The sequence below is a fragment of the Corvus brachyrhynchos genome, unplaced genomic scaffold (genome assembly GCF_000691975.1).
Source record: "Corvus brachyrhynchos isolate BGI_N302 unplaced genomic scaffold, ASM69197v1 scaffold351, whole genome shotgun sequence".
Lineage (NCBI taxonomy): Eukaryota > Metazoa > Chordata > Aves > Passeriformes > Corvidae > Corvus > Corvus brachyrhynchos.
Window position 1 is genome coordinate 1,008,728 of NW_008236203.1, and position 11,521 is coordinate 1,020,248.

At 54.2% G+C, this 11,521-nt stretch overlaps 3 protein-coding genes across 3 annotated transcripts in view; 1 reads left to right on the top strand and 2 right to left on the bottom strand.

The window, feature by feature from the left end:
* Window positions 1-1,122: 1,122 nt before the first annotated feature.
* On the top strand, window positions 1,123-5,267 carry LOC103622107 (cis-aconitate decarboxylase-like; the record flags this gene model as incomplete). Its single annotated transcript, XM_017741110.1, is given in 4 exon segments — window positions 1,123-1,477; window positions 1,480-1,604; window positions 2,223-2,428; window positions 3,180-5,267. Coding segments are annotated over 4 exon segments (1,605 nt in total), but the record flags the coding sequence as incomplete, so codon positions are not given.
* Window positions 5,268-5,346: 79 nt separating this feature from the next.
* GLOD5 (glyoxalase domain containing 5) lies at window positions 5,347-10,664 on the bottom strand. Its single transcript, XM_008641020.2, has 4 exons — window positions 10,348-10,664; window positions 9,053-9,210; window positions 7,936-8,091; window positions 5,347-7,755 (listed from the first exon to the last, which is right to left on the bottom strand). Exons 2-4 carry the CDS (start codon window positions 9,191-9,193, stop codon window positions 7,603-7,605), a joined length of 450 nt encoding a protein of 149 aa, XP_008639242.1. The 5' UTR covers window positions 9,194-9,210; window positions 10,348-10,664; the 3' UTR covers window positions 5,347-7,602.
* Window positions 10,665-10,763: 99 nt separating this feature from the next.
* The window catches only part of LOC103622396 (exocyst complex component 1-like), a 23,469-nt gene continuing 22,711 nt past the window's right edge, over window positions 10,764-11,521 (bottom strand). Inside the window, 1 exon segment of the mRNA XM_017741118.1 lies at window positions 10,764-11,521. This exon segment is cut by the window's right edge and continues 167 nt beyond it. Coding sequence (XP_017596607.1) covers window positions 11,260-11,521 — 262 coding nt within the window. The 3' untranslated portion in view covers window positions 10,764-11,259.

Genomic DNA, 11,521 nt, shown 5'->3' on the forward strand with positions numbered 1-11,521 from the left:
CCGCCCCTCCAAGCCCTGACCTCACCGCTCCCGCTCCGGGACGGCGGCGGGGGCACCCGGGGATGCTCGCAGAGCCCCGGGCTGGGGTCGCAGCGGGTCCCGGAGTGCCGAGTGCCGGGATTCCCATAGGAATGCGTTCCCCGGCAGCGGGAATGCTCTCCCGGTGAGTCAGGCGCTGATGGCATTCCCAGCTGTGTTTACAGGAGGCTCAGCCTGGGCTCGAGGTGAGCCCGAGCATGAGCCAGCGCTCCGTGAGTCACTGCCGTGACATTTCGGGATGAATCCAACCTAGGGAAATTAGGGAATGGTCATTTCATTAATTGCCATGTTTGTTGTTCCTAAAACAAAGCCTCTTGTGTACCTGCCGGTCTGGATGAGCTTTCCTCTTGGAGCAAAGTATTTTTCTTTTTTTTTTTTCACCTGTGATTCATTTAATTTGGACATTAATTCATCTTTTATCTGCATCTGTGTGTGCGTCCCCACACCCGTCCATAAGTAAATGTATGGATTTGCCACCCTGCAAATGTTGGCTACACAGAATTTTATTTTTCCTGCTCTCCCGTGCACTCTCAAATTAACAGTATCATTATAACGGGCCATAACAATTTTAATTCTATGAATTATAAATATAACTCTATTAATTAAAATTTTAGTCTAATTCTAGAATTATACATAATTTTATAAATTATAAATTAATATATGAATCATAGAAAAAATTATATCTATAAACCCATATGTATAATAATGATCTATATATCATCTGAACAAGGCAAGTTCTCACTGAAATGAAAACATGCAATGGACACAAACTGGGTATTTTCCATAGAATTTTAATTTATTGTTAAGGATTAGCAACCTTTGGAGTACACAGGGCTTAAGAGCTTTGGTGGCTGAGTCAAGACACTTCAGTGCCTTGTAGGATGAAACATCTGGATAAATCCAGGCTTTGGGTCTAGTCCTGCATTCCAAAAAACTATGGAAGCTTTGAATTTATGTGGTCTATTCCTGCTCTGCCTTTCCTCTGGCTAAAGGGACATCATTGGCATTGACACCTCCCAAAAAACGGCTGTTGGAAACCCAAGGTGGCGGGATGGGGCTGAGCTCTGGAGCTGCTTCGCCTGAACCTTCTGGAAGCCACCCCAGGAGGTGCCCAGAGAATATGGAATTTTATATATAGGACACACGGAAATCAGAGGTTATCCCAGGTTGGAAGGGAGCCACGGGGATGACGAATTCCAGCTCCCCGCTCTTGCAGGACTCCTAAAACCGCCCCACCTGGCTCCGGCAGGTGCAGCTGCCCGCGGCTGCCAGCGCGGGGCTCACCGGTGTCCTTGTCCCTCCCTGTGTCCCGGCGCTGCAGTGGTGGCCCGGAGCGCTCCCGAGGACACGGTGACCAGCAGCTTCGCCTCGTTCATCCACGCGGCCCGGCCCGAGCAGCTGTCCCAGACCGTGCGGCAGCGGAGCAAGAGGATGATCCTGCCATTCCCTCCCTCCCTCCCTCCCTCCCGCAGGAGCTGTACTCCTCCGTGGCCGTCAGCTCTGTCTATGGAAAGCCGGGAGTGAAGCTCTCCCCGACGCTGGCAGCCTTCACCAACGGCGTGGCGGTAAGGCTGGATCTTCCCGGGGGATCTGTGCTCCTGGATTCCCGGGGGATCTGTGCTCCCGGATTCCCAGAGGAATCTGTGCTCCTGGTTTTTCCAGGGGAAACTGTGCTCCCGGCTCTCCCAGGGGAAGCTGTGTTCCTGGCTTTTCCAGGGGGATCTGTGCTCCCGGCTCTCCCAAGGGAATCTGTGTTCCTGGCTTTTCCAGGGGGATCTGTGCTCCCGGATTCCCAGGGGATCTGTGCTCCTGGCTCTCCCAGGCGAATCTGTGTTCCTGGCTTTTCCCGGGGGATGTGTGCTCCCGGATTCCCGGGGGATCTGTGCTCCCGGCTCTCCATGGGGAACCTGTGTTCCTGGCTTTTCCAGGGGGATCTGTGCTCCCGGATTCCCGGGGGAACCTGTGCCCGGTGGTGCCAGGAACTAGAATTCCAGGGAGCAGAGTGGTCACTGATGGGGGACAAAAGCCGGGAATCTCCTGGCTTTTAGAGGAGCCAGACCTCCCCGTGGGGACACTGAGGGGAGGCTCTGGCAGAATTTCCTCAGGAATATCAGCAAGGAGCCCTCATTCCCTCAGCACCCAGCTGCACCCGCCAGCACGTCCTTATCTCTGTTTCCTGGCAGACTCATTCCATGGATTTTGACGACACCTGGCACCCTGCCACTCACCCCTCCGGGGCCGTGCTGCCGGCTCTCCTGGCAGCCTCCCAGATGCTCCCTCCGAACACCAAGCCCACCGGCCTGGATTTCCTGCTGGCATTCAACGTGGGCCTGGAAGTGCAAGGGAGGCTCATGCACTTCTCCACTGAGGCTCACGACATTCCCAAAAGGTAAAGCTCCTGTTCTTCGCCGAGGAGGAAGAGGGTTGGCGAGTCTGGGTTTTCAAATGTTAGTTTAGGTTAAGCCCAGTTTAAGTCCAGTCTAATTTAGCTTTACCCCAGGATAAAGCCTTGCTGAGAACCCAGTGCCAGAGGTGATTGTGCCATGTGTTTATTTGGTGATTTCCAGGGATCTTGCCCCAAAAATAACCCTCAGGGAGTCTGTAGGGCCACTATCTGACCCAGCCAGGGCAGGATCCCAGAGCCAAGAAGAGTCTGGTGGTGGGCACGGCCCCATGGCCAACTGCTGCCACCAGCAGTGCCCTGGTGTGACCCAAGCGATGGAATCAACCAGGAACTGTTCCCTTGGGTGTATTTGAGGCCAAATTATTTGTCTGAGGCATTGAAAGTTTGGCTGTGTGGACACGAGCCATGGCACCTCCTGAGGAAAGTTCAAATTGCCTTCTGGAGATGCTGAGCTCACCCTGGTGTGTCTGAGGAGGTTTCAAGTAGAAACCCAGTTTTTAGAGTTAATTTACATTAATTTACTCTAAATTTAGAGTTAAACTAAATTCTTATTTTAGAGTTAATTTATTAGTTAAAATTTATGGTTTAATTTTGAGTCAGGTGAATCCCACCCACTCCAGAGCCATGAGGGAGTTCCACTGGCTGACGGGCCCCTCATTTCCCATTCGTTTTTCCGTGGGAGGGGTGCTTTGGTGCGAGGCAGCCAGGGCTGCCCATTCCTGCCATCGCCCTGCAGGTTCCACCCTCCCTCGGTGGTGGGCACCCTGGGCAGTGCCGCAGCCACGGCCAAGCTGCTGTCCCTCAGCTCTGCCCAGTGCTGCCACGCCCTGGGCATCGCCGCGTCCCTCGCCGGGGCGCCCATGGCCAACGCTGCCACCCAGGCCAAGCCGCTGCACGTCGGGAATGCCACCCGCCTGGGCCTGGAAGCGGCTCTGCTGGCGGCCCGAGGGATGGAGGCCAACCCCTTGATCCTGGATGATATCCCCGGCTGCTCTGGCTTCAGCGCCTTCTACAGCGTCTACCAACCCAAACCACTGTCCACACCCGGCCAGCAGCACCAGTTCCTCCTGGAAAAGCAGGATATTGCCTTCAAGCGCTTCCCAGCTCACCTGGGGATGCACTGGGTGGTGGATGCTGCCTTGTCCGTCCGGAACCTCTTCATCAACTACGCGGGCTCCTTCTCTCCCTCTCTGATCCGCACCATTATGCTGAAGATCCCGGTGTCCAAGTACATCAACCGGCCTTTCCCCAGCTCGGAGCACCAGGCAAGGCACTCCTTCCAGTTCAACGCCTGCGCGGCCCTGCTGGATGGAGAGGTGGGCCTGGGCTCCTTCTCCGAGAGCAGCATCCATCGGCAGGAGCTCAGGGAGCTGCTGGACAAGGTGGTGGTGGAGCACCCCGAAGATAACGTGGCCAACTTTGACAAGATGTACGGAGAGGTGGCCCTGCTCCTGCACAGCGGGGACGTCCTGACGGGCAAATGTGACACTTTCTATGGGCACTGGAGGAAGCCCCTGAGCAAAGAGTCGCTCCTGAAGAAGTTTCGATCCAACGCCTCCCACGTGCTTCCAGAAGAGAAAATAGAAGCCATCATCACTCTGGTGGACAACCTGGAGACCCTGTCAGACAGCTCCCAGCTGGCCTGCAGCCTGTGAGGGGACAGCACGGGGAGCTTGGTGCGGGGCTTGTCCTGGTGAAGCTGCGATTCCTTTCTTCATTGGTGCTTTCCTATTGATTCCCAAGGACAGGGAAGTTCCCACCCCTTCCAGTAGATAATTCCAAAGGAACCCACGAGGCAGGAGGTGTGTCTGGGTTAGCACACAGAGTAAACTTCAACTCCTGGTTGGTGCTGGCTGAGGAGCTGAAAGGCCACCACAAATATAAAAGAATTCCCATGGAAATCTCTGAGGATCCTGGGGCATCATCCCGTTCTCCAGAGGGAACAGTGCCTGTGCATTTCTTCCAGCTGGATTCCAAGCTTTTTCTGGGCAGAATGCCTGACCGCCGAGTCTGGGAAGAGGAGGAAGTTCAGCTGCAGAGCCTGTGCTGTTCTTAGTGCTTCTCTGGGCACTTTTGGGCTCGTGGTCAGGCAGTCCCACTGGCCACAGAAAAATCCATCATGGCTGCAAACAGCCCTGCCTGCAGAACTCTCCGGCAGAGAGGGATTGTTTTCCTTTTCCAGTAAAAGCCTCCCATTTCCCCAGCCCTTGGGAAGTGTTTGCCACTCTTCTGTGTACAAAGGATGGTTTGAGGACCCTTGAGACCTGTGTGTCTTTTCTGAAGGAAAGGCGGTCGGGAGGTCAGGAATCCTACACCAGCCCTACACACCAAGAGGTGATCCCTGCCCATCCCAAGGCTGGGCCACACCATCCCTCCTAGCTTTCCCAGCTTTCCCAGGCACCTGCTCAGAGCTGGCTTCCCAGGTGGCCCGTGGGCATCTCTGGGAGGTGGCTTGGGCACACACACTGTGAATCCCATTGGGAAATTCCTGTTTCCCTCCCGTGAGACGAAGGGAAGCTCATTGAGACTCAGCTCTAACTCATCTTTGCAGCTGGGATGAAACCTGTGCTCCTGAGCAGCCATTCCCCGGAAGGCTCCTTCCCCTGCATCCTTCCTGCGCAGGGGGATGGAGAACTCAACATTCCTCCACAGGAAACACTGGGATTGCTGATCCGAAGCTCTCCTTTCCAGTATGATCATGATAAAAGTCTGGAATCTGCTGTGGGAATTAGGGTTCAAGAGGGATGAGATGGGATTAGACAAGAAGGAAGTTCCTTTTCTCTTGCTGGTTGTGGTTTGTGCAGGGAACGAACCATCCAGAAGAAAACTGTATTGCCACCTGTTAATCCACTTTGTCCCACTGTCCAATATTCACAATGAATCTTGCTGAATAAAGAACGGAATTAAATTCATAAAGATTTAATGCTGCATTATGTAAACCATCAGTTTTAATTGGAATACTCAAAATACAGAGGCTTTTCCAATAGACAGGGAGCCCAGCAGAGGTTGGGACAGGGACAGCTGGAATGCTGGCATGTGGCCAGTGGTTTCTCCAGGGAAAAACATTGAGCCTCACAGGTTGCTTCTCCTGGCGATAACAATAACCATCAGGCAGCAAAGCCTGCTGTGCTCCAGCACCATCACTCCAAGAGAAGCTCCTCCATCAGCAACACATTCCAAATACTTGCTAAGTTTCCATGACAAATTTCGAGTTTCCCGTGGTTCGGGTCAGGTGTGAGATCCCCAAATGTGTCACTCCATGTTTCACACTCCAGTGAATGGGAAAGCCATGGAACCGGTGCCCTCCAGGCCAGCCAGCAGCTCAGCACTCAGAGGGATCAGTGTGTGGGACAGAACCGAGGTGGGCTCCAGTGGAGGGAGCAAAACCCTGTCCCATGGGCACTGACCTCCTCCCATGGGCACTGACCCTCTCCCATGGGCACTGACCCTCTCCTGTGGGGATTGACTCCTCCCATGGGCACCGACCCTCTCCTGTGGGGATTGACCCTCTCCCGTAGGGATTGACTCCTCCCATGAGCACCAACCCTCTCCCGTGGGCACTGACCCTCTCCCGTAGGGATTGACCCTCTCCCATGGGCGCCGACCCTCTCCTGAGGGGATCGACCTTCTCCTGTGGGCTTTGACCCCCTCCCATGGGCATTGACCCTCTTCCATGGGCACTGACCCTCTCCCGTAGAGATTGACCCCCTCCCATGGGCACTGACTCTCTCCCATAGAGATTGACCCCCTCCCATGGGCACTGACCCTCTCCTGTAGGGATTGACCCTCTCCCATGGGCACTGACCCTCTCCTGTAGGGATTGACCCTCTCCCATGTTCTTTGACCCTCTCCCGTGGGCACTGACCCTCTCCCATGGGCAGGACAGGGGTCCCGCGGCAGCCGGGGACGGCCGGGGCACATCAGCACCCTGGAGAGCAGCCGCCGGGTGCTCCGCGGGCGCCGGGGCTGAGGGGACTCCATCCCTGCCCGGGATCCCTTCCCGGATCTGCATTCACAAGGTAAAGGTGAGGGGATGCCCGTGGTTTCCTCCCATGACATTCCTGTGTTTAGTTCCCACAAACGACTCAATGGAAAGCAGCTCATCCCCACTGATCGTCCAAAGCACTGAATGTTTTGTGACTTCGCCTTTTTTCGCACCATGAAGAGTTTTGGATTTCCCACGAAACTCCAGCAAGGGAAAAATGAGTACGAGTCAGAGATTGTGTCAATTTTATAGAGGATTTGGACTGCAGAGGTCGGAAGAGTCCTCCCTCCTTTCCAGCGCTGTTCCGGTGAGGATATCGGTGCTACCTCAGTGTGGCCAGCCTGGGAACTGCTCTGCTTGAGAATCGCCAGGTCCCTCATTGTTTTATACTTTTAAAGTAACTTGGAAATGGCTTTTTAAATTACTAAAGAAAGAAGAAAACTTAGGACAGTGCCACAAGTACCCAGGTGCCATCAGAGTCAGACTCCCCTGTGTCAGACCATCCTCAATCCCTGCACGAATCCAGGTGAACTCCTGGACTTCTGACCTCTGCCCTCCATGTAGGCACCTCATCCCTGCTTTTTCCAACCCTCACAATTACTGATACAGAGATGAGGGTGAGGATTGGATCTTCAGCTCCAGGAGTTTTTGAGTGTCACACCGAGGCCAAATTCCCAAATCCCAGGTGAGAAGTGTGTTTGGACAGTCACAGCTGGATTTAAACCTCTGCCTTGGTGGGAGAGCCACCAGCACCAGGCAGCTTGAGACAAGGAGCAGGAGGATGAGAGGAAGGAGACAGAAATTTCCAGCTGTGGAAAAGTGACTCTGAAGAGGAGGGGAGTGACAGGTGGACAGTGTAGGAATGAGGACTTCAACTGCAGCAGAAGGGGTAGCAGGAATTAGGAAAAATGTCCCAACAATTGCAGCGCAGCAGCAGCAGGACAGATCTTCCCTGAAGGCCATGGAGTCTCTGTGGCAGGGATGTATAAAAGCAGGATTCACATCCAGAGCAGAGCAGGCTGCCTTGAGAGAACTCCCGATGTTCCTGCAGCCCTACTTTGTGGCTGGGATTTGAGGCTTGTCCCAGGTTTACACAATTAAAGCTTGGATCTGTAAATGGGCCAGCCAGACCTGGCCTCTGCGTCCTGGGACGCAGGCAGAGCATGGGCTGTGGTCAGGGCTCCCCTTCGGTGTCCACAGCCCCAGCTGTGCAGTACCTGGAAACCTCCACCAGGTTCTCGTCGGGGTCTCGGAAGTAGATGGAGGTTATTGGACCCACAGCACCAGTTCTGGCCACGGGACCTTCTTCAATGGGCACCCCACAGGCCTGGAGGACACAGGAGAGCAGGGGTTTGATGGTCGTCTCATCGCCGCGCCCTCCTCCCCCAGCCTTGGAATCATGAACTGCTGGATGAGACAACCCCGGCATTCCCCAGGAAAGCGTCATTTAGAGGATTCGTGGCCCTTGGGATGCCACCGCCCTGGGGACACCCTGGGCCTGCCTCACCTCCAGATGCTCCAGCAGCTTCTCCAGGGGCGCTGCTGTGATCAGGCAAAAATCCGCAGAGCCGGGCACTGGGCGCCGAGCCTTGGGCTCAAACTCCTGCCCAGCCTCGTGCAGGTTGAACTTCTGCTGGCCGAAACGCAAAGCTTTGCGGTTCCCCTGTTCCCAAAGGAAAAGGCCGAAGTAAAGGAGACTTCCTGGGCTGGAAACCTTCAGCACCCACTCCCCGAGCACTGCTGGAAACCCCGGGGAACCGATGGAGTCCCGCTAACTCAGGGCTTTGCTGGGGCAACCCAAAAACAGATCACTGCAAGGCACTCATTGAGATGTGGAGTGACCCAAGAAACTCCACATTCCAAGAAAACCCACAGCCACATGCAGGATTTCCAAGGGTTTTCAGGAGTGGGGACTCTCCATCCAGCCACACAACCAAAGGGCAGGCTGGCACTGCAGTGGGGACAAGGCTGAGGAGGTGGGAAGAGGGGCAGGAGGGAAGTTGTGGTGGCTCTTTGCAGGATCTCAAGGAGGTTTCTGCAGGCTCATGTGGCAGCCGAGCCCCCAGGGAAACGCTGAGCAGTGACCACCCAAAGATCAGAGCTGAGTTTGATTTTAAGAGAATTGGTGGAGCAGCAGAGAGGGAAGATCTTAGAAGCTAAAAAGGTGCTGTGTGTTCATCAGGAAAAAGGGCAGGAGGTGAGTTGGAATATTAAATATTAAATATTAATATTAAATATTTAATATTAATATAAACATTAAATATTAAACACAAAATATTAAATATTCACCAACCTTTCCTCCCTTCGCCAATGGGAATATCAAAGCAAGAGCCTGTTAGATGTCTTTAGAGGATGTGTGGGTTTGAGGGTTCTTCTCCTTCAGCCCTAGGAATTGTTTTTTCAGAGAATCTTTGGGGTTTTTTTGTCACTTTGACTCCTTTCAGTGTGCTTTGGACTTACCTCTGACTCAGCCTGACTGTCCTAAAATTCAGAGCTTGATGGGCTGTGGCTTCTGCTGGTCCTACCATCTCCACCCCAGTCCCAGAAACCCATCAGAGATCCACAGGCCCAGAACCACAGTTCCAGCTCTTCTAGACCCAAACCAAGCCTGTGCCCCACATTACCTTGAAAGTCACCACCTCCATGCCCAGGACTTTGGAATAAAAGGCCACAGTGTCCTCAATGCTCTTCACAGTCAGCACGAGGTGGTCCAGGCGCTGGATGAAACACGAAGGTGGGCTCGTGCCCTCCCCCTTCCAGGACATGCTCTCAGGGCTGGGAACTGGCATGGAAAACCAGAGAATGTGGAAGTTAGGAGCATCCAGCTCTGCAGGGAAATGGGAAATGGTCCAGGGAGCTGAGAGCTGAGTGGGGATGGCCCAGGTTTTCCTTTGTCCTGCAGGTGGCACAAGTACAGAAGCAATAAATCCTCCTCCCTGCAGGAGCCTCAGGCTCTGGTCTGCCTCTGGTGGCACCTGAGCCTGTCAGAGCCCCCGGCTGGGGCCAGGTGTGGGGGACAGTCTGGGTGACCTCGCTGAGGGCTGGCGGCACCAAGATGCCAGGCTCCCAACACACAAACCCCGTGCGCACCAAGGACGGGACCACGCGTGTGACCCTTCCTCCAGCCCCCTGCCGGGTCCTCCCACGTGTGGACACTGATCCAGGGGGAGCCAAGCCAGAGAGTGGAGCCCATCTGGGGCCTGGCAGAGCAGCAGGAAACATCGGGGGACATTTCTTGGCATTTGTCTCTAAGCTGCCAGATGTCACCACCAGGCAGAGGGTGAGGCCGGGGGCTCGGGGTGATGCAGCACCAGGGTGTGGGGACTCACCAGCCTGGGCTCACAGAGGTTCCTGGTGGTTTAAGGTTGGGTTCAGATCCCCTGGCACTGCCCTTGGCTTTTCGGGACATGGGTTAGGGAGGTGTTGGCAGCGCTGGGGGAATGGTTGGACTCAGTGATCTCAGAGGGCTTTTCCAGCCTAAATGATTCCATGATCCTGCGTGGGAAGTGGTTGGTGAGGAGAGATCGCACAGCCCTGCTGACACAGCAGCAGGGTCAGTGTAAAGCCAGGTGCAGTTTCACCGGGATCTCTGCTCGCTGCAGCCAGAGGAGCCTGTTTGGAGCAAGATCCCATTATCCCATTCCGTGGCATGGCCTGGACTGTGCCGGTGACCACACCAGTTATGGGGGAGCCATCAACAGACCCGGAGGAATCCCTGCCCCTCCTCTCTGGTGTTTGGTGTTCAACAACCTCGGAGCAACCTGGCTCCCTCCCACTGCAAATCCCTTCACCCCGGGCGTCCTCCCAAACTGCAGCACCTTCGTATCCCAGCCCACAGCTCCCACCTCCTGCCCTCCCCTCCCAGGTGAGCCCCTGAGCCAAAAACTGAAAGGAAACGGGGCTGCAAAATTCCTGTTACCTCCAGAGGGATGAAGAGCTGGGAAGGCAGCACTGGATGGTTCCCTGTGACCGTCCTCTTCCTGCTGGGAGCAGCCACGTCACGGGCAAAAGGGCGGGATTGAAAAGAATGGGATAACGAGATTGGAAACAGGAGCTCTAAACAGTGCTCCCTGCAGAGGTGGACCTTGACCCAAAGGCCAACTGCTTGAAAAATCCCAGAAAAATAATCTGGATTTTTCCCTTTGCAAGGGAAAGCTGGGATTATGTGCTGGTTTAAAGCTCACGCTGGAGAAACAAGGATATCCCTGGAGAAGAGGGGATGTCCAAGGAGCCACAGCAGCCTCCCACCTCCCTGGCAACGGATGGGGAATCTCCCTCCAAGATTATTTTCTAACACACCAAATAAATGAAATAATCTTTGCCCTGCGAGGCAAATATCAAGGAGTTCAAACTCTTCAGTTGTTTAGGGAGAAGGGTTGTGGCGGACAACACGTGAGCCCCACGATCATCACAAGAAACAGAGAACATTTAACGAATGACAACATATTGGGGAGCTGGTGTAGGAAGATTCCTAAGAAAACGGGATAAAACCAGCCAATTCCCCGAGGGATCGGTTTGGATCCCTATAACTGCACATTTTCTCCACTCCAGTTAAAATCTGAGTAAATCTGAGCTAAAAGCAATAAATCCATTGAAACGTTGGACTTTCATCTGCCAGGCAACGTTCAGTGGAGAGCTGTGGAGCAGAGGTGCCTGTTGGGATACCTGGATGTGGGAACACCTCACACACGGGGCCTCTCCATGGGGTTTAACCCTCTGGTTTAGCACAGGGCCACTGTGAAATTCGAGCACAGAAAAGAAGGAGAAAGCCCCTGGAGAGAAGATGCTTTTCTGTTGGGAATGGTCTGCTGAGGAGGCGCAGCACCAGCGCTCACTCTGGTGGAAATCTGAGGCTTCGAGGGACATTTCCTAGCAGCAAAATGGTCTCTTGGAGCAGGGAAGTTGTGGTTTGGGTCCGACAACTCCACTTCCCTGAGGGAGATTTAGTCCAGGAGCAATAAGGTGGAGGTACTTTGGGATTAAGTTCAGGATAGGAACATAAATATCCAACTTGGGAATGTTTTGTGTTCAGCTCCTCGAAGGTGTGGCTGCAGACAAGGACTCCTGGGCTGCTCCCAACATCCAGGGAGGGA